The sequence below is a fragment of the Chelonoidis abingdonii genome, chromosome 1 (genome assembly GCF_003597395.2).
Source record: "Chelonoidis abingdonii isolate Lonesome George chromosome 1, CheloAbing_2.0, whole genome shotgun sequence".
Taxonomy (NCBI): domain Eukaryota; kingdom Metazoa; phylum Chordata; order Testudines; family Testudinidae; genus Chelonoidis; species Chelonoidis abingdonii.
This window is the reverse complement of record NC_133769.1, coordinates 104,610,713-104,633,648: the sequence shown is the minus strand read 5'-3', so window position 1 is coordinate 104,633,648 and position 22,936 is coordinate 104,610,713. Positions and strand designations below refer to the sequence as shown.

General features: G+C 42.1%; 1 protein-coding gene across 2 annotated transcripts in view; it reads left to right on the top strand.

The window, feature by feature from the left end:
* Window positions 1-20,962, top strand: part of POLR3B (RNA polymerase III subunit B) — a 114,387-nt gene extending 93,425 nt beyond the window's left edge. Inside the window, exons 24-28 of one of the 2 annotated variants that reach the window (XM_032769691.2) lie at window positions 1,251-1,354; window positions 3,121-3,287; window positions 4,505-4,618; window positions 12,328-12,501; window positions 20,736-20,962. In XM_032769691.2, coding sequence (XP_032625582.1) covers window positions 1,251-1,354; window positions 3,121-3,287; window positions 4,505-4,618; window positions 12,328-12,501; window positions 20,736-20,865 — 689 coding nt within the window. In that variant the 3' untranslated portion in view covers window positions 20,866-20,962. Of the gene's footprint in view, window positions 1-1,250; window positions 1,355-3,120; window positions 3,288-4,504; window positions 4,619-12,327; window positions 12,502-20,735 lie in introns of those variants that run through there. The other variant, XR_004372225.2, reaches the window with a different exon arrangement.
* Window positions 20,963-22,936: the final 1,974 nt, after the last annotated feature.

Below are 22,936 nucleotides of genomic sequence, written 5' to 3'. Positions count from 1 at the left end.
ATTTGTTGCAAAGAGATGGTGAAAATTAGTCTGTACTAGATTACAAACTAAACATAAAAATACAAAAGCTCCAGTTGTCTTCCCCTTTTTCCCCTCCCCCATACTTACCATTCTCATTCTATTAACTACTGTCCCATGCACCTATCCTTGTCTTGTTTGGACAGTGGATGAGGAGCTCCCTCCTGAGCAGACGCCAATATCCCTCTGTGAACTGGCTGGTTGGGGGATGTCTTTTTAGAGATGTAACCAGCACCCTCAGTCTTTGCTCAGCCCCCTCCGCCTAGGACTTTTCTGACCAAAGTGTGCTCAGGCAGTTGCACCAGACTGATCTCAAATAGATTGCAGATTCTTTCCACTCTGAGGGCTTCTGGAAAAGATTGACTGAAACACTAGACTTGGTTCAAAGGAATAGGGTTTTTAGTGCTTGCATTTTAGCACCTGATTTGAGATGCAACATCAGTCTGTATGCCCTGTATAGTGGTGGTCTTTTAATCTGTTGAATTAGGTATGGAAACAATGTTCAGGGTTGGGGAGGAAAGATTTGTGAAGTATCTTAAACCAATTTGAATGAATTTCACACATCTGACTAGCTTTTGGAATTGGTAACCTACTTACCCCACCTATGATCTTTAAACTATCATGACTGACATTTTTGAAACTTTTTTTTAAGTGTAGAGGGGTCCATATCTGTCTAACAAACTGTAAGGTGTCTGGGACTTGATCATGCTTTCAGAAAGCAACAAGTACACAGTCTTTTGCGCAATAAATAAGTACCAACAGAAAACACGTTATTTTGGGTCAGTTGTCTCAAAAGCTTCACTTCAGTCAAAAGTTGGCCAAGACTAGTAATTTTCGGTGTCCAACAAGACATCTTAAAGGGGTCTGATTTTCAGAAAGCATGCAGCATCCACTCTGAAAAATAGGTCCCTTTTAAGGTGTCACAAGTTAAGTGCCCAAAATCTTTAATCACTTTTGAGAAATGTAACCAATATTTTCATCTCCAATGCCTTATCTCAGTGAATGAGCGAATTATTACACTGAAGTTATGTATGGGTGTGTTAACTTTGCTGGTTCTGCTGCCAGGGCACTGTTTTGGATGGTGTGGACTGTCATCGTAATGGAATTTATTCTTGCTAAAAAGTGACCCATAAGAAAAAGAGAGAAGAGGGGCTGAACAATAAGAAAGTTTGGTAGTATCAGTTCTGATGTTGTCTCGCTTTTCGTGAATTGAAATATTTTCTCTTCTCTAGGGGTATGTGGGTTGATAGTACCTCAGGAGGACATGCCATTTTGTGATACAGGAATTTGTCCAGATATCATTATGAATCCTCACGGCTTCCCATCGCGTATGACGGTTAGTAATTATGTTATGATTAAAAAGACACTGTCCCAAAAATGGACAATGAAGTGGATTAACCACAGTAAACAAGGTGTGAAAGTTGGACAACAGGATGCAGCATTGCATTTAAGATGTTCTTCCAGCCTTCATTATTTCACATGGTGTCTACCCTGGGATTCTTCATTGGGCTGCTTTGTATATGTCATAATATATCTAAATATGATATATAAAGTAAATGGTGATATAGTTTCTGGACATCCCACACATGAGGTGCTGTGCCTGAGACTTGTAGGAAAGCAAAACATACAAGTGATTCAGTCATTTGAGAGAGAGAGAGGATACTGTTCTTCCCTTAACACAGTTTTAACATGTACTGTCCAAGCTACGCATCAGTTTTCTTCATTCCAAGGGAAGTTTACCTATCTATTCTTCTGGTCTTCATCAGTGTGCTTCAAAAGAGATCTAGAGAGAGAAACACAAGGGTAACATTAATAGTTCTGACTGTGTCACTGATGGGTTGGTAAGCTTGGATTTATTCAAGTCATTGTAATCGAGTCTAAACACTTCTGTACCATCACACAATAAAGTTTAACTGGGTGCTAAAGTGTTTGTAGGATTAAGACCTAATAGAGTATTTGACTAACTCTGTAAAATAAATGGTTTTCATTAACCATTTAACAAAAAAGAATGAAAATAAACTACCCATTTAAAGCTCAGATTTTGTGTCTATTAATGCATGGGGGAAAATTGGCGCACTGGTCAACTTTTGAAAGAAAAACCAAGGGAAACTTCAGATTCCAAATTTCTTTTTGGCAAGAAACTGCTAAACCACCATGAAATAGATCCTGAATTGGAAGCCAGCTTCCTGTAAAATTATAATCTTATTATTGCTCTCTTGTTTTATTCTTTTGCTCTTCCTATTCAGTTCACTCTCCCTTCAGTACCATGATGCATCTCTTCTAGCTCATGTGTCTTTTCTTCCCTTGTTAAACTTCAAAATATTTTTCATGACTTTCAGTGTTTGTTACTCTAATACATCCTTTTTTTTCAGGACATTCCTCCTTTTCAGCGAGACTGTGACATTACAATCTGCCCTGCATAAGGAGCAGCTGAGGGGGAGATATTGACTTGGGAGCTCTCAGGAGTCAGTCTCATGTCCGGTCTCCCTACTGCTCCAGCAGGATGTAACCTTTGAGTCTATGCCAGGCACAGCATATTCTCCCCAACATGCCAACATAGCTATGTCACTGAACGTACTGGGGACAGAGCCAAGATTCCATCCAGCTGGGTGAGGGAAGTATAAGCTCTACAGAGCCTATTTCCCCATGTGAGTTACTGTCCGTGATGAAAGTAGCTGCTACATGGAAGCGCTTTGCACCCCCTTATGCCCTTGCACTGCCATACTAGTCAGGCTATCATCTGATCCTTTATTTGTTTATTCAGCCTTTCTCTCGTGTTGGTTTTTAACTTCCATGTTTTCTTTTTTTCTCACCACTATCTTTCTCTCCTCTACTCCTACTGCTGATCTCCGACACTTAATCTCCTTGGTTCTCTGGTAGTGGGGACTAGATCAGAGGTCCTGTTTACCTTCCAAATGTGAATGATGAGGATGAGTCAGGTGACAGTGAATTTGCAAGTCTTCCCCTCCATATGCCAGTGAATTGTCAGTCCTGTATTAAGATGCTACATTTTAAAACTCAAGGAGGTGTTTCAGAGGTGTAACATGTATATCAAGGAAGTACTCTTCCTTTTGTAACTTTATCGTGTTTTCCATTGCGCAGGTGGGAAAGTTAATTGAGCTCTTGGCAGGGAAAGCTGGTGTCCTGGATGGCAGATTTCACTATGGAACAGCTTTTGGAGGTAGCAAAGTTAAGGATGTGTGTGAAGATCTCATTCGCCATGGATATAACTACTTAGGGAAGGACTACGTAACATCTGGCATCACTGGGTAAGAATCTGCTGCAAAAATTTAGGCGTTTCAGAGTAGGAGTGAGGAAAGAGCAATTTTAAAGTAATTTTTCTTTTTAAAAAAATTAGCAGCAATTTTTATGTGCTCTTAGAATATATTTGTAATGTCAGGTTTGCTACAATAATACTGTAAAATATGGAATTGGAGGCAGGTGTCTGATCCTTAGGCTATATCTGCATGTGCTTTTTTTTGCTGATTATACAGTGATTCACTCTAACGTAGTTATCTGATCTGTAACTGTGTTGATAAGACTGTCTTCAGAGACAAGGAGTTCAAAGAACATGATATAGTTTAGGAACAGGAAAACATATGGCCCAACATGCTTGCCCTTTTAAAAAGGTCTCTTAATCCCACTTTCCTGCTTTTTCACTATTCCTCCCAGCCTCCCCCCACTCCTCCAGAAACAAATCAAATGTATTCAATGGAAAGGATAATCATAGAATATCAGGGTTGGAAGGGACCCTAGGAGGTCATCTAGTCCAACCCCCTGCTCAAAGCAGGACCAATCCCCAGGCAGATCTTTTGCCCCAGACCCCTAAATGGCCCCCTCAAGAATTGAACTCACAACCCTGGGTTTAGCAGGCCAATGCTCAAACCACTGAACTATCCCTCCCCTCCCAATCAACATATGGAATAAGTTAATTGGCAAGGTAATTAGAATATAAATTAATTCAAGAGACACCTAGATATAAGTTCTCTATTTACTCCTTGATTCCTAAATTAGGTATACATTCTGCATGCATTTCTTTCTATTGATAACATAAGCTGTATGAATGATACAAATTTAAATGATGTGAATAATATCTTAAATCACAGTTCCACTTCTCTCAAACAGTGAGTCTTAGCTTGCGACTGATAGCACCCACACAGCCTCACTGAAGTCAGATGGGCTCTGCACACGTACAGCAGTCTGCCACCATGCTATCAGTTGCAGATTCCAAGCCTTATTCTCCACATGAATGTACAGTAATACACTGTACTGTTATGAGGACGCACTACCAAACTCTTCTCTAGAAGTTTATTCATGACTCCATTGCAGATTATCCTAAAAGTCCAGATGCATTTTTTAAATAATTCATGACTCCTGGGTTATTTCAAATTGCTTTGCTGCTGTTCCTATCTAGTAGACTGTTTCATATCTTCAGGTAAAAATGAGCTGACCAAGAAGATTGTGTTTGTTGTTTTTATTCCTTTAGAGAACCCTTGGAAGCATATATCTATTTTGGTCCTGTGTATTATCAGAAACTAAAGCATATGGTGTTGGATAAGATGCATGCCAGAGCTCGAGGCCCTAGAGCTGTCCTTACCAGGTATTGTTGAAGAAAGCGTGCAGAGTACTTGCTGTATAATCAGAAATGTGCTAAGTTCACTAAGCCGATAAAAGATTAAGGTGGTTTGTCGCTTAGTAGTTAACATATTTTATGTTCCTTGTTTAATATTAATTGTGGAAAAAAAACCAAAACTCTTGTGATACTGTGATAGGAGGAAGTTAGTTTGGAAATCCAAAGAGTGCTTCATAAAATTCAAGTTGAGGCTTCTACTCTGTTCTTAACTAATTCCGCTGCGTCTGGGGAACTGTAGACGTGAATCACTGGGTGATGTTTTTAACATCAGATACGTAGACCTAAGGGGTTGTTTAAGAGCATTGTTCTCCCTTTTTGTTTCAGTCCTCATTGCCATTTTAAAAGCTTTTTTCTTCTGTTTTTGATTTAATTGTAGTGTGCTCACAACACAGTGTGTGAAAGGAAGAAAAACTTGCTTTGATATTGGAGCAATCACTGGTATTTTTACATAGTACAATTAATGTTGTGACACCAACTTTTGCCCTTTAATATGAAATGAATGGATTGGCTACAATTTAATGTAAACACCCCTCTCTCTGTCCCCCTCCCACCCAACCCCAGTCCCTGTGGTATGGCCAAGAAAGATCTCTACCCCAAGATGGCATTTACTAATCAGTGACCTTTCTGTTATTATTCAACATGGTGCTTGTTGGCAATTTCAGCACACTCTGCAATTCATCAGTGTCAAAACTTACAAAGAAGTCTGTGATAAGTCTCCATTTTGAGCTGTTTCATTAAAGATCTGATAAAGCTGCCTCAGTTCCCGTGGTGCGGCTATCATTGCAGTAAATATGAATTCTCCAGTCACGTTTGCTTTCATCTGGCTTTCCCCTTGAATAAACATGGGCAAGTCTACACTACCCAGCTACATCAGGAGCAAAAATGGTCAACATTGGTGTCTTTAGTTTCAAGTTTAGGAGTCAGAGGATGTGCTTGAAAAAACATGTCTGTATTGCAGTATACTTCCAGAGATTTACTACCTCCATCTACATCCGGGATCTCAAATTCAAATCACCACGAGGGCCATATGAGGACTAGTACATCAGTCTGAGGGCTGCATCACTGACACCTTTTCATTTAAAAGTACAAAAGCCTCCCACCCCGTGCCGTCCCGGCCCTGCTCCCACTTCACCTCTTCCATGTGGCCCTGCCCCGCCTCTTCCAACCCCTTCCCCAAATCCCCACCTCCTCCCCTGAGCACGTGGTTCCCCACTCCTCCCTCCTCCCTTCTGGAAAGTGCTAAGCACTGCCAAACAGCTGTTTGGCGGTGAGAAGTGCCTGGAGGTAAGCAGAGGAGCGGGGATGTGGCACACTCTGGGGTGGGGAGCTTGGTGGCCGCAGGAAATAACTCTGCGGGCCGCATGTTTGAGACCCATGATCTACGTGTTCAAGGACTCTGAAATCTTTTACTTTAATTGGATTTATCTGGCTTTGTGCTCTTGAGGCCAAACAAAGACTCATCCCCTTCAGCTATAGTCCATATGGCTGCTCGTGCTGCTTTCAAGTTGATAGGCCAAGAGGATCCATCAAACCTTGTATCACTGAATCACTTTGCTTGGAAGTGACCTCTGGTGGATTACCTTGTCCATCTCGCTGCATCGTAGTAAGATTGCTTGCATGATTCCTAAATCCTGTGAGACAGCTGAGTCCAGTCGTCTTGAATATCACTAGCGAAGATGATTCTAAAATGTCTTCTGGAACCCTATTTACCTAATTAGCCCTGCCTTGGTACTTATATGCACCCACCTAAATCTTAGCACCATTACATTTTGATCCGTTCTTGTTAAGGAATGACAGCAATTCATCACTATCCGCTTTATAACCTCCCCTCACATATCTGCATAATAGTCCATGTCTGCTTTTATCTGGCTTTCCCCTTGCCTTTGAGGAAACTAGCAGATTGTTCTGTTTAAGCTGCCTTATGACCACCAGCCTTAGAAACTCTTTTTCTCCACTAATTCATCCTTTCTTATTACCATCACCTCCACTAAGAGAATGAGTTCCAGACTTTCATGTTTGTTTTTTCATCCGTTGCATTTCACAGAGGACAGAGTGAACTAATTGTATCTTAATATGTGACTCTGCCTTGAATAGTACTCCTATAAAAATGACATTTTATTGTGGGGTTCACTGGTTATTGTCTCAATCATTTTCATATCAAATGTGCTTAGTTTTGCTTTGTAAAACTCTCTCTTTACAACTGTGGAAAACTCCACCTGGGAGCTGAGAGTCAAAGCTGGATTCTTTCCTTCTTGAACATCACTAGTACTAAAGATTCTGCAGATTAAGTGATGCCCACACACATCTGTCCAGTCTCATTGCCTTAAACATCAGGTTTTGCTTTTTTACTGTTGCTATGCATTGAGCTGATGTGTTCATTTACCTCCTTGATATCTAGTTGTTGTTTTTTCCCCATGAGTGGTTAGTTGAAGTAGAATCTGTATATATGTATATGGATAATCCTAATACTTATTTATTCTCATATGTATTATCTTGCATCTGAATTTAATCTGCTATTCTGTTCTATATAGGTTTTTACACTATCATTGTAGTATTTGAGGGCCTTCCAGTAGTGCATTAAGCAATGTGACTAACATCTGTCACACGTTTCTCCTCTTATCTTTTCCCCAGGAGAGGTGTGTGTGCAGGGGAGTGTCTTGTTTTAGTGTTTGGCTTAAAAAAAGAGAGAGAGACAGAGCTATATGTTTCTGATAGAAAAGGCAAAGTCACAGAAGTGCACCTTGCCAATGGAGCAGAAGGTGAGAAGGTCCTTAATTCCTGGGAGAGCTCTTTTCAAGGTCTGAGTGACCCCTGAGAAAGCTCTCTCCTGCACAGGTTAGCTTCACTCTCATCATAGAAAGTTCTGTTGTGCCAGAGGAGCAAAGCTGACTTGGAATCAGACCCTTTTCCCCCTGTTAGACTAAATTGGTCAGTTTCAGAAAGCTGTGTCTGTGAGAGCAAAATGTCACTGAAAAGAAAGAGACCTGACAGCCAGCGGCGGCTCCAAGCGCATGCCTGGGGCAGCAAGCCATGGGGGGCAGCCTACCAGTCCTTGCGAGGGTGACAGTCAGGCAGCCTTCGGCAGCACGCCTGCAGGAGGTCTGCCAGTCCCGCGGATTCATCAGGAATTCAGTGGCGGGTACAACGAATCTGCGGGACCGGCGGACCTCCCACAGGCAAGCCACCAAAGGCAGCCTGCCTGCTGTGCTTGGGGTGGCAAAAAATCACCGGTTCATTCACCTGCACGTCCACCAATGTAATGTACACCATCATATGCCAGCAATGCCTCTCTATGTACATCGGCCAAACTGGACAGTCTCTACGGAAAAGGATAAATGGACACAATCAGATGTTAGGAATGGCAATATACAAAAACCTGTAGGAGAACACTTCAACCTCCCTGGCCGCACTATAGCAGATCTTAAGGTAGCCATCCTGCAGCAAAAAAACTTCAGGACCAGACTTCAAAGAGAAACTGCTGAGCTTCAGTTCATCTGAAATTTGACACCATCAGCTCAGGATTAAACAAAGACTGTGAATGACTTGCCAACTACAAAACCAGTTTCTCCTCCCTTGGTTTTCACACCTCAACTGCTAGAACAGGGCCTCATCCTCCCTGATTTGAACTAACCTCATTATCTCTAGCCTGCTTCTTGCTTGCATATATATACACCTGCCCCTGGAATTTTCCACTACATGCATCCAACGAAGTGGGTATTTACCCATGAAAGCTCATGCTCCAAAACGTCTGTTAGTCTATAAGGTGCCACAGGACTCTTTTTGCTGCTTTTAAAAAAGCTAGAGCCGCTCCTGCTGACAGTAGCTGGTATATGAATATAAAGGCTTCAAGGGTTAGGCAGTGTCCCTAATTTTAGCCTCATCCTATCCTCTTTGCTCTATAGTAAAATGTTTGGGGTTCATGAGTCTCCACCTCTGAGACATAGATGTCAAAGGCCCCAAATAAAACTTGCAGGCAGCATCAAAAAGGAAGCTAGAATCCTGTTGCCCGGTCAGCTCCATATATTACGTAACTACATTTACTTTTCTATTCAGGAAATCGGTGTTGGCTCCTCTGCTGGTTATTTTCTCCTCTTGTGCACGTGCCTCCCCCCCCCCCCCATACACACACAAAATTATCAGAGTGAACAACTCAGTCCTAGCTTGTTGCCTGCTTGCATTTTGAAATAATCAGACATGCCAGTTTCATAGTGCATTGTAAGAAAATAATTTGGTAATACTGGTCAATGTTTCCCTCCACTCCCCAAGGCCTTGGAGCACAGTGTCCCCTCTCTTCCTGTCAGACATATGAAGGTCCTTTTGATAACATCCCCACCCTTGAGGCCCAGCGATTCAGCCAGCTAGCACTGTTGTTTAATAGGTATGAGTGGGATCACTGTTGAGCAGGGTGAGACATACTTTCATCCCCAGGGGTTGAGTACCTTTTCCTCTGCTGGCCTAGGAAGCAAGAATCAGGGCAAGAAATTGAGCTCAGTCTTCTGAATAATGTAGAATAGTGCCATTAAATTGTTGATCTGGGTTGAGGTTTTAAAGAAAATAAACATTGGCGTTAGAACTGGAATAATCAAGTAGTTAACAGCAATAGTTAAATAAACAATATCAGGATCAACTGGCCCCAGTTTTTCATCCAAGGATGTGGTTTTTACTTTCAGTGCTTTTGGTGCTTTCTGGTTTTATCTGTGTTTTGTCTTTTTTGTGTTTTGAAATTTGAAATGTTTTCTGTTTTTCAAGCTTCCATGTTTTGGGTCTCTTGAGCCTCTGTTTAGAATGCAGAAAGGAAGTAGTTGCTAGGGACAACAGCTGAGGTGGCTGGGTGAATGAAAGAGAGAAGGAATGCGCAAACCTTTCATAAATAAATATTTTATAATATTAAAGAACACTTAAAGGGGAGGGGAGATTTCAGAAGCACCTCAGTGAGTGCAGAGAACAAGTCACATTGATGTCGTGTAGGCCTTGTGCTGCTAGCTCACTTACGAGGTTTTGAAAACCCCACTCTCTGGGTAAAATTTGCTAAAGGACCTAAGTCCCATTGACTTTCAGTGAGACTTAGGCAGCTGTGCCAGTTTTGAAAATGGGGGACTTAGGTGCTTTACTCTGTATCTTTAAAGACCATAGCTTTTTAAGGACTGAAAACGAAAGAGTGCACATAGTTTTTCCAGAATCTCATTATTCCATTAACTGGAAGGGGAGTTGTGGGTTCTCAGAGGCAGATTTTCAAAGGTAGGTAGGCACATAAAAGATGCAGATAAGTGCCTAGTGAGATTTTTCAAAAGTACTTAGGTGCCTGTGTGCAACTTAAGGTGCGTCTTTGTTCAGATACCTTTTAAAATCTCGCCCTCACAGCCTTGCCGGATAAGCTCCAGGATCAGTCATTAAAGCGGCATCTGAGCAATGAAGATGCCACCATCCATGTGTGAGAACTAGGATGTTAAACTGTAAACAGATTCTTCCGATTGTCACAACAAGGAAGAAAATGAAACCAGTTACAGGAATAGAAGGACAAATTTGAATTGCAAACAGATTAGCTTTATGTTCCCAAGGTGGTGAGAGAAAGAAGGAAAGACTTCTTCGAAAAGTAAAATAGCTTAAACCTTGACAAGATCCGTTGAATGTAGTAACTCAGATAACTTTTTGTAGTTATTAAGCAGGATAATTAGATATTGAGACCATTAATTTTGGAACCATTTTTCACTCTAAAATTGCAACTTTACTATGGAAATAATAGTTTGAATTATTATACACAAAATATGTATATTACAAAAGTTGCAGGCCCGATTTGCTAGTACACACTATCTGCTTTATGCCACTCCAGTGATGCAAAGCATCCAGATATCCAGCTCCACCACCCAGGTAAACCTGTGCTTTAAGACCACCATAAACAATTCTTCTTATCCCTTGGTGTTTAAAGGTCTGATCCATGGCTCATTGAAGTAGAAACTTCCAATGATTTCAATGGCCGTTTTGTATCCATCCCTAAACTTTTAAAATCCTTTTATCTTCTAAAATATTTTATGTGGCTTATTCTGGTTAGCAAAGTACCCAGGACAAAACAGACTATATTAAAACTGCATGCAAGAGAGTTACCTTCATGGAGTGGAAAACCAAGAGTCAAGATAAAAGATTCAGAAATGAGTATTTTTTAGGGTAAAATGCAGCCTGTCTTTAATTACTTAAAGGGATCCTGTAATGATTTAGGCAATGCATGGAAATTATTTTCTTTAATACATTGTGATATTTTTAAATGTGTCCATTACGGTTTTTTTAAGTTGCTTTTTTGTCATTCAACTGCTGTTTGCAACTCAAATATTGCTGCAGTGTGCTAGTATGTGCGTATCAAAGACTGCAGTATTGCCAACCTCAAGTGTTCCAAAATTTAGATTCATTTAAAAAAAAAAACCTTTTTAGCCAGTTTTGCATTTTGATTGGCAGTCTGGTTTCAGAGCCTTTTAGTATGCACTTGAATCACATTTTCAAGCATTTCTCCACAACCACAAGGGGCGGAAACTTACTATTTTTATAAACAAAAGCTGAGATTTTCCCATAATCACTTGTCTTCAGGAGCTGGGTCTAAGTAAAATGCCCAATATCATGAGGTTCATGATGAAATCATGAGATGGCAACACTGAACTGACAAATCTATATATGTTTTGCATTTCTGCTTAGACAAACTGCATACATGTTAAGAAAAGTCTTTTTAAATTATTTCCAGTTAAATAATCTTTTACTACACACACGAAAGAGCCTGGCTTGCTGCTCTCTCTTTCTTCAAGGGCCCTTCAGCTTTGGAACTTGCTGTCCTGGACCTAAATAGTCCTAGTTTATTGATGTTTATTTGCAAACATTGACGGGCGTGTTGCAAAGCCTCCTGTATTTTACTAGCTGAGAGAGACCAATAGGACACTGGTGGGAGATCATAATATTTCTCACTGTTGTATTATGACTTATATTAAAGATTGGGCAAAAGGGGATTCCTGGAATAGCAGTTTGTATAACACAGCTTTTAAAATATGTCAAGGGGCACCCGAAGCATAGGTGCTTCCTTTTAATTTGTATTTTAAAGTGAAAGAAACTTTAAATGTCCTTTTACAGTATTTTTTACTTGTAAAAAATGTCAAACTAAAACAAACATCTCGTTTATCCAGTAGGTTCTTTTTTTCGTTTCTACATGTATCAAATGACTCATTTAAAATTTTATCAGAGGTTTGAAGCTTTTTTCCCTAGATCCTATTAGCTAGAATATATGTCCAATTAAAAACACAATGTCTGTTTTGGCTCCTGTTTTATTTAGCTGGATAATAAAACTTCAGTACTTTGAATGCTCTGTAAACATAATGTTTACTAATTTTGCATCCACATATATAGTTATAACTGTATCCTTGGCTAAGGAAAACTCATGTTATTTTGCATTTATTCCACTAAATCTGTGAGCAAAAGAATTATGATCCAGATTTTGCAATCCTTACTCATGTAACTACTGCATATTACTCCTGAATGAGTAAGGACTACTTGCATATATAAAGGTTTGCAGGATTTGCCCTGTGGTTGTAGACCTCCGATTTAAGCCTATCGGTACTATTCCTTAGGGAATACATTCCTAAAATTTGAGGGCATATGTTCTAGAAATATTTATTATATTCTTTAAATTGCTTATTTCAAAGGCAACCCACTGAAGGCCGATCGCGTGATGGTGGTTTACGTCTTGGAGAAATGGAACGAGATTGTTTAATAGGTTATGGAGCCAGCATGCTTTTGCTGGAGAGACTGATGATTTCTAGTGATGCCTTTGAAGTGGATGTCTGTGGACAGTGTGGCTTGCTGGGATATTCTGGCTGGTAAGTTGACTCATTTTAATGTTTTCCTATTAGTGGGTTTACATCCTGATCTCTTTCCCTCTTATTTTGCACATGCAGTATTATATTCTGTATGTCCACTTTAAAGAAAGCCATTGAATCTTTAAGTTATGTAAAGCAAACTGATTAACACAGTAAACACAGCTACAGAGTAATACTTAACACTTGTGTAGTGCTTTTCGTCTTCAAAGTGCTTTGCAAACATTAGTTAACATTTCCATACATTTTAATTAATCTACATCAATGACCGGGTAGGCATAAGGGGGATGCACTCTGAATGGTCATGAGATTGGTAACAGGAAATAGAGCTTTTCACTATTAAGGCACTGGTTCCTTCTGACTTGGTAGTGCAGTTATCACACAAAGTGGGAAATGTTAGTGTAATCTCTAGGCCAAATTCTGTCCTAACTGAAGTTGAGGGATCAAGGCAAAACAAAATCTGGCTTTTGTGGTCCATTTCTCAAAGTGGGAACAAATTTCCATGTCCCAAAACTCAGCCACAGTTGGTACCTTTTGGAAGCCTGAGACAGGACATGGAATTTAACATGGAAACTGAGTGAGAGGGGAGTACATTCTCTAGAGCGAGACGGGCAAACTTTTTGGCCTGAGGGCTGCATCGGGTTTCATAAATTGTATGGAGGGCCGGTTAGGGGGAGAAGGTCGTGGCCCAGCCCCCATCCCCTATCTGTCCCCTCCCCCTGGGACTCATGCCCCATCCAACCGCCCCATCCCTGTCCCCTGACTGCCCCCCGCCACCCCATCCAACCCTCCCCTCCTTCCTGACTGCCCCCCCAGGACCCCTGCCCCCATTGAACCCCCTGTTCCCCCCTGACCACCTCGACCTCATCCATACCCCTGCCCCCTGACCACCTCCCGAAATTCCCCTGTCCTCTATCCAAACCCCCCCCCTGCTCCTTGCCCCCTTACCATGCTGCCTGGAACACTGGTGGCTGGCGGCACTACAGCCACACTGCCCGGCTGGAGCTGGGCCACGCCGCCACCACCACACAGCACAGAGCACCAGATCAGGCCGAGCTCTGCAGCTGCACTGCCCCAGGAGTTCACAGCCTCACTGCCCAGAGCGTTGCGCCTGTGGTGGAGCGAGCAAGCTGAGGCTGTGGGGGAGGGGGAACAGCAGGGGAGGAGCCGGGAGTTAGCCTCATAGGCCAGGAGCCCGGGGGCCAGCCAGGACAGCCAGCCTGCAGGCCATAGTTTGCCCACCTCTGCTCTAGGGGCTTTTCTACATAGAGTTTGTGTGCCAATTTAACTCAACCGACTTAATTCAGTTGTTGCAACTCTCCTACTGGGGACAGGCTGTTTGATAGGTTTGTGTCTTAAATCACTTAGCTTAGGTCATTTACAAACCAGCTTAAGATAAATTGACTGACACTTAAAACTAATTTAAATGTCCACACATACAATTGCATGGATTTAAATAAATTGGTTTAAAATCACATCTTTAGTTAAAATGGTGCAATTTTGAGTATAGACCAGGGCTTAGTTAATTGTCTCTGAGAGCTTGTCTACCCAGCATGGCAAAGTGCACTGAAGGATGTGATCTCTAGCGCTCTAACATGTTGTGCTGTAGCCAACCTGTGTAGACCCCACTGGAGTGCTTTAAATGGTACCCAGTTGAGATTAATGTCATCCTGTTTGAAATGGAATTACATCAGCTTGAACTAGAGCACGCCAGCTGGGACTACATGGGGCAGTTAGAACGCAACATGTTAGTGCTCTACAGATCACACCCCTCTGGTGCACTTCGCTTCACTGTGTAGACAAGCTCTAAGTCATTGGCAGTGAACTGTTGGGAAGCTTGTGCTGCCACTCGCTGTACCTCTTCTATAGCTAGCTGTGAAAATTAATGGCCGCCATCAGTCCTCCAAGTTATCAGGCTAGCACATTTCATACTTAACTGAATTAACTTTTATCTTTGTTAAGGGAGAGTGGTGAGATTTTTACCAAAAAAAAAACCACACAGGACCATACATTTCTAAGGCAGTCATATATACTTTTTAAAGACTGCTATTCTTTCAGTAAGATTTTCAGAAGCGTGTAGAGTCCTTTCATACTTAATTTTACTACAGAATAGAAAAAAAAAATCTTTACTACCATATTGTTTTTTCTGCAAGTTACAAAATACACAAAGGGCACCATTAGTAGATGGGTGTTCTTAGTTGCTGAGACTGGGGGGCTGGGGGGGGTTGTGTACTGTAATTCTACCTATGTTCTCTGACCTACTCCAGTTCCCATTAGCCCATAATACTTCCTGTATGTTCTCACGAGCAATAGACTTTCTGATTTCCTTTTACAGGAGCAAAGTCTGTAGGATTCTCTTCTCTAAAGCCATTTCTCCACCTAACACACCAGCTGGGAGTAGATGGGTGCATATTTGTTTTGTTCATTTGTAGAGAATGTTTTTTCTTTTGAGTTGGAGGACCAGGAAGAGCCTGAGCTCAACTCTGAATCTCTGATCTGTGCTGTACCAATTCAGTACCGCACAGATCTTTTGGAGATGTTAGTATTGCTTTAGTCTCCCATTGCCACGTGCTTGTCCTTGCTAGAGAACAGAGTTTACCACTCTCCTGGTGTCTCTGGGCCAAATTTTGTTCTGGAACCAGAATAAACTCCAGGGGCACAGGTGTTTTAGTGATTGCCCCTGTGGCCATTCCAGGGGCAGTGAAGGACAGGAAATAACAATTAAGAGCACACAGGAATGCATTAGTAGTAAAATTCAAGGGGCTCTATTCTCCTGCCGTAGGATAAAAGCGACTCTTTTATTTAAAACAGTGGGAGTTACTTGCATCCTGCACTAGAAATATCAGGCCCCATGTCTGCTGCTGTTCTAATACTACAGAGATTTATCTCAATACGACAGAGAGATCTGTATGTATGGTTTTGTTTGTTTTTTGTTTTTTTTAAAAAGCAAATGTTCTCAGACTGTCTAATGAGTTCTGCTGGCTTAGGTTTTTCCTTGAGTCTTTGTAGTGTCTGTAAAGCTGATGGATGATGTCTTTGCAGGACAGAAATCATTTAAAGGGGAATTGGACTCTCCCCTATGCTTGGCATAGGAAAATTACTTTACTTTCTTCTCTGGAGAACTTCCAGCACCTACTAGAAAATCCTCCAAGTGTAAACTTTAGAGAAACAAAAAAAGCTCTTTAACTGGATACAGGAATAGAGACAAAGACCTGATTGCACATATCATCTGTATTGTCAATGAATGATTTACCTTTTAGAAAAGGGAGGACCAGCTTTATCAATGTCCCTGAATCTCAGCCATAGATTACCGAATAGTTGAGATCAGGTTCACCACAGACTCAAACCTTCATAATTTCCTGCGAGTCTTGCAGTGCAGAAGAGAGGGATGGGGAGATGAGCACAGTGATCGCCATCTTCTATTTGTTGTACTTCTCTGGCTGTGGAATCTCCCCCTGATTACTGAATTTCCCACATTGCCACCATCTGTGCTTTGCCTCCCCCCCTGGCTCCTGTACAGAGCGCCCTGATAAGTACTTCCTTTCACTATGAAATACAAGACAAGGTACACCTGTTGGAGATATTAGAAAGAAGCACTGATTATTGGGAAAAGGCAGAGCATGACTAGCCCAGCAAGGATGGAGCTTCCTTATTTGAACATGACCATCTGTCAGTCTTCCTTTAACCAAATGCCTTCTTAGAAAAAAAAAATTTCTCTGCAGGTAAAATTATGTCATCACTGTTATCCCAGATTCTCTTCATTTTCCTCGACCCTTGTGCTCATATAGCTGAAGTCTAGGTGGATAGTCTGAGGATCGAGGTTGTTAAACACCCATGTTTCCTGAAAGGAGCATAAAGCCTGCTCTGAACATCCCTCAATGATCAGTGATTTTTTTTTTTTTTTTTTGAGAGAGAGAGAGAGAGAGAGAGAGTGTGTGTGTGTGTGCGCACGCGCACACCCATGTGAGTGTGGGGGGGAGGGGGAGGGATGTCACATATAATAGGGCTTTGATCCCTGGTTCAGGCATCTTGGTGCTGCTGCAATACAAATAAATAACAGCAGAGCTACCTAGCAGCAGGACACCACCTGTTGGTTTTCTTACTGTTAATGTTGTTTAAACTGTTTGGATTCCTAGTTGTTCTTTTGTTATATGACTCAGCCTATGGCTATTGAAGATGTCAGGCCTTAGAAGAAGACCGTATTTGGATTGTTTAGCGCTTTATAATTGCTTAATTCTAGTTTTATGTGGAGTCCTATGAGGAAAGACTAAATCATTGTTTGTGACTTGAATCTCTCCTGTTAAGCAGCTGTGTAGACAGGCATTGCTCTGCATGTGAATGCTAAGTGTGCTCTTTGCAGTTCTGTCGTGATACCAAAAATATATATTTGGGCCAGACTCATGAACGTGTGATAAGTGCTGTGACCGCTGGACATGAAACCTGGGTTCATTTTCCAATGCTAGGCTCTGGCTCCACGGGCAATGGATGGGCCAAGAGTGTAATCTACTTCTGAGCGGCAGGAGAACGCCTTATGTTTCTCAACAGCAACTCCTTCCACCTGTGTAAGGCTCTGCTTTGTACAGCTTCAGATGCAGACATGGCCAGTTTTAACAAAAATGACGGCTGCAACATGGGTCCTTGAAGGAGTTGGAGGAGGTGGGAGGAATCAGAAAGGCTACATAATGTAAATCATTGAACCTCCTGTTAGTGAGGGTAAAAAAAAAATGAGCTTTTAACCCTTTAAATTAGGAGTTTGTTAAACAATCAAACCCTTTTTGTTCAACTTTGTTGCAAAATTTAAAGTTTGTAAACTGTAGATGAAGTTTCTCCCAGAGAGAGGAACTGACATTCAAAGCAATCTGAATTCTGTAAAAAGCTCCCTGGTGAGGGAGAACAATCAATAATGGGTGGTTTCAGTTATTAAATAAGCTGTATCCATCCGTAGTTGCAGCAAGTGACCTGTAATGAGCAACGCAGTAGAAACTAGGTAATTAGAGCAGCTCAGAACCTTTCAACTGCTCTTTGTCAGAGACTCAAGCATCAGTGAGGCACTGCTCTGGGAAAGCTTGTAGCAATGCATTGTTCTGTAGATGACAGGAAGGGCACTAGTCACCAGGAAAAAAATGGTTATATACAAGGTGTCCCTCTAATAGGTATATCCAATCTAGGGTGGTTCATCTGGGTTGTACTTTCCTGAGGGAAGTAACAACATACTGACCTCAGTGGCAGGATTGGTTCCTCTGTGGGCGAGGAGGGACCCCTGCAGCTCAGAGTCTCCTAGTGGAGGTTTAAAAAAAATTCACTATGGGTTACCAATTAAGTACTAGGTCCTATTCCCCTTACTCTTGTACATAGTCCCAAAGAGTTCAGTGACAGTGCTCTGATGAATGCAGCAAAGGGGTTTGATCCTTACTCTGCAGGTGTTCGTGACACATAGGAGACCGTACATATTTTGGGAGATTGTGCAGGTGCAATATTTTGGGTATTTGAAAATCTATGGACACAAAAAATGTTGGCCTCTGGTTTAAATTCAGCCTTTGTGTGAGTGTAATTTGCACTGCACTGCATAGCTGTCTCTTTACACAATTTGGCCCTCTAAATATCTTGAGTTATGCACTGCACATCCCTAAACATGCATGCTTTCTATGATGGGTTCGGTCACAGAGACCCCCTTGGGACTGTCACCTGATGTGCTGAAACTACCTCTGATCCCGTTTTCCCTGGTAGCGTGGGACTTCAGAACCCCATCTTGTTGAGCCAGACACGCTAGCCTGCTACAAACACAGACCCAGGTCTGGTCCATGCCCCCAAAGCTGCTGACGTAACTGAAAACAGCTCAGCAAGTACTCCTGTCTCCAGCACCCAGATACCACTCCCAATGGGATCCAAACCCCAAATAAATCCATTTTACTCTGTATAATGCCTATACAGGGTAAACTCCTAAATGGTCCACCTTCTATAACACTGATACAGTGATATGCACAGCTGTTTGCGCCTCCCCCCGCCCCCGTATTAATCACTTACTCTGGGTTAATTAATAAACAAATGTGATTTTATTAAGTATAAAAAGTAGGATTTAAGTGGTTTCAAGTAGTAACCAACAGAACAAAGTAAGTCACCAATCAAAATAAAACAGAACACTCAAGTCTAAGCCTGATACATTAAGAAACTGAATACAGGTAAATCTTGCCCTCAGAGTTGTTCCAATAAGCTTCTTTCACAGACTAGACTCCTTCCTAGTCTGGGCCCAATCCTTTCCCCTGGTACAGTCCTTGTTAGCTCCAGCTCCTGTGATAACTAGGGGATTTCTCATGACTGGCAGTTTCCTTTGTTCTGTTCCAACCCCTTTTATAGCTTCGGTACAAGGTGGGAATCTTTTGTCTCTCTGGATCCCCACCCCTCCTCCTAAATGGAAAAGCACCAGGTTTAAGATGGGTTCCAGTTCAGGTGAACTGTCTCTGGAAGTCACACTTCCTGTGATTTCCATGACCTCCATGGCATAAACGTAGCCTTATTTATTATCACTCGTTCAGGACAGGAAAGAAGTGGCATGGTTTTATGGAATAACTACTGCAGGCTTTGGTGTTGGCTCTCAGAATAGAGAGTCCTGTAGCAAATCAGTTCATTTTATCATCCATGCTGTTTCATATATAATCCGTGTATGCTGAGTAGATTTAAACTGTAGCATTATAGATTTTTCACTCTGATCCTGAAACTGTAGCAACAAGAGTGGAACCCTGGTAATTTTATACAAAATCACTACATTTAATTTGAATCAAGTCTACAGGTAGCCAATTATTTTTTGTCACAGTCCAAATTTCTTGGTTAAGGTATAGTCAAGGTCCAGACTCCACAAAAAAACAATAATAATAATAATTGTGATAATAAGTAAATAAAAAGATTTCAGGGCCCATTCAAAAGTGTCTGGCAGTGTGGATTTGGCCCGTGGTCTGCCTCTTTACTACATCCATCTCCCCTTGAGGCTGTTTTTGAAACTTCAGTTGACTTCACTGGGCCTGATCCTGTTGATGTCAGTGGGCTTTGGATCAGGCCCATGGACAGCAGAATCAAGTGACGAGTAAGCATTGATTCTCACCATTGTGAATATTGGCAAAACTCCCATTGACTTTGGAATAAGTCTACCAGCAAACAGCCATCAAATAGGAAGTTTAGGATCTAATGATCTGAGACAGGATTTGAACCTGCATCTAGAGATTGAAAAGACTGATAGCCCCTTCCAGATTCCTGAATCATTGAATTTCCTCAGTGGATTGCTTTCTAAACTTTATAAAGTATTATCAAGAACAAATGAATCGAAAAATGAGACATGAGGAAGTAGCAATGTGACATTTGAGGAGGAGTTTCCAATTCTTCATATGATGTGTAAGGTTAGAGGGAGTAAATACTAAATTTTATGTTGCTGTTTCTTATCTCCATGTAAAATAAAAATAAGCTATAGAATGCTTGATAGTCTGATATTAGGCTATTGAACAAAGGGCATTTTCATTCTAATTTATTTGAAGTGCCCAGTTGCACAAATGTACTAAAAATTATTATACAGCCAACAAAAAAAACTCCCTAAATTATCATGAGATTCCATTAAACACCAGTGGTGGCAACATTTAAAGGCTGCTTAACTAATTTCCTGTTTTAATTGCAACCTGCGCTCCTTTGGTTCCTTATTTGTTTGCGGAGGCTGGAGGAAAGAGAAATATTCAGCATAGTCCTACATTAGTATGAATGGATTTGGGGCACTTTGGTAATGGGAGAAATTTCAGATGAGAAAACAAAGGTTGAAGGCCCCTTCTCCCTGCTCTCTCAGTTTTGAAAATGAATAAAATGGAAAGTGAACAACTAGCCAAATGTTTAGAAATATTTAGATTTTGAATCTTCTTGACCACTGTTTATGTAATGCTCTCTCTTGAGTGTCCATATTCCCAGTGTGTGGCGGGGGATATAGCACACAGTTCTGCAAGATGCTGAGCACTCAGGTCCCAATCCAGTAAAGCACAGGCTTAACTTTAAGTAATCCTGTTGGCTTCAATGAGATTATTCAGGGACTTGCAGATATGCACGTCCTTAAATACTGGTACAGAGCCAGAGTGCTCAGCACATTCAAAGATGGAGGCAATAGAATATGTATTGTTTAAATGCAGTGGGATACAAGAACCATTTGATAATTGTAGCAGAGCTTCATGTATTAACCAGCAATGAATTTGTTTTTGTTGTTTCCCTAGGTGCCATTATTGCAAGTCGTCTTGCCACGTGTCATCCCTGCGCATTCCATATGCCTGTAAACTATTATTCCAAGAACTTCAGTCTATGAACATTATACCTAGGCTAAAATTGGCTAAGTACAATGAATGAGCCAGCAAAACAAAGATTTAAGAAGAAATTTAAAAAAAAATGTGCAGAACTGGAAGGAATTTCTGTTCAAAGGAGTGACTTAAACCTTAAGGGCTGGGAGAGGGAAGGAAGAGGGCTGATGAATTCCTTATTATTTTCCCTCTGCTATTTTAAGTTGATTGGGAGACTGTGCTGTAGAGAACATCAAGAGCAATTGGTGGGGACTCAGGCAGCCCAGATGAATGAGATGTGTAGCAATTGTGTAATAAGGCCCTGATCCAGCAAAGCGCTGCACACATGGAACTTTTAAGCATGTGATAGTCATGCATTCAGGATGCAAGTGTTTCTCTGGATCAGGGCATAAGTTTTATTAACTACAGTGGTTTATCCATATTGCTTAAGTATTTGTTTATTTTTTCCAGACAGACAGTGTATGAAAGACTAATAAATTTTTTTTCAAGTATATTTCCTGTGTTTTGCTTTTGTGACCATTGTTGATGTTGCAAAAGATGGTATGGTAAGTACTTTGAAGGGTCAAAATTGCTAAATTTATTGTGCTGAAGCATTTATTTATAATCTTTAGACAGTTTGGAAAGAGTAAACTTACTTTCTGAAAAACTTCAACCTTTTTGAACAATATTTCCTAAGCAAATAAAGAAAAGATCCATGTGTGTGAGGTGTAATACAAATATAAGGACAAATGCTGCCTTCGATTAGAGTGGATTGCATGCATGCATCGGAGGGCAGAATTTGCTTTGTAGAGACAGATTGATATTTCGATTCTTCTTCTTCGAGTGCTTGCTAATATCGATTCCAATTAGGTGTGCGCACGCTGCGTGCACGTTCGTCGGAAGATTTTTACCCTAGCGACACTTGGTGGGTCAGCTGGGTCGCCCCCTGGAGTGGTGCCGCTATAGCGCCGGATATATACCCCTGCCAACCCAACTGTCCTTCAGTTCCTTCTTACCGCCCATGACGGTCGTTGGAACTGTGGAGCGCGGCTTTGCTGATCTCCACATCCCTAGCTACTCGTAGTTCTTTGCTCTTTACTGTGTTTATAGTTTGAGTTCTTCTAGTTATAGTTAGTGTTAGTACTTCTATTCATAGTTAGTGTATATAGCTGAAGGGGGGGGATCGGGGATTAGCCCCTTTCCTCCACCTCGGTGCGGGCCCATGCCCAAGGCACCGGGATTCAAACCGTGCTCAGCATGCCAGAAGCCGATGCCAATAGAGGATCCCCACAACTCCTGCCTCAAGTGCCTAGGGGAATCCCACCTTGTTGACAAGTGCCACATTTGCAAGTCATTTAAACCAAGGACGAAGAAGGAGTGAGACTTTCGTTTGAAGCAGCTCCTCATGGAGTTGGCACTTAGTCCTGCAACATCGGTACCGAGCGCGCCCAACACACTGCCTCGGTAAGGAGTGCCCCCTTTGGCACCGGATCACTCTGGTACCGAGAAGGAGTCCCGGCACCGACCTCTACTGGCACCGACTCCTCGGCACTGCTCCCTTTCCCCGACTGGGAAACAACATAGTGCTCCGACTCCGGCCTCGCAGAAGGGGCGTTCGTCTAAGATGGTTCGTCGAGCACCGTCATCCGCTGTGGCGCCGTCGAAGCCGGCACCGCAGATTGCAGCTCCACCTGGTGTGGCACCGTCTATTCCGGTCCCACAAGGGCCATTGAGTCCGGTGCCAGACAGCTCCCCGGCTCCGGCTGTGGTTGAGCTTGTTCTCCCTTCTACGCTGGAGACCTTCTCTATGGCAAAGGAGCTCATTGCTATGACGGAGCCGATATGTCCTCAACCCCCGGCACCACCGGTACCAGTTATTCAATCCATTGGCAAGCCGGCCCTCGTAAGGCCTCCTTCCGTCGGTCCACCAGAGAGACGTCATTCCAGATCACGGTCTTGCAGACGCTCTCGATCACGTTATTCCTGCTCCTGGCGCCGCTCACAGTCCCGGCACCGCTCTCCATCGCGGTACCAGTCGCAGTGACGTTCAAGATCTCGTTCACCTGACAGATACTCCCAGTACCGATCTGGCGCTCGGCACTGATCTCAGTACCGTGTATCCTGCAGTCGCTCCAGGTGAA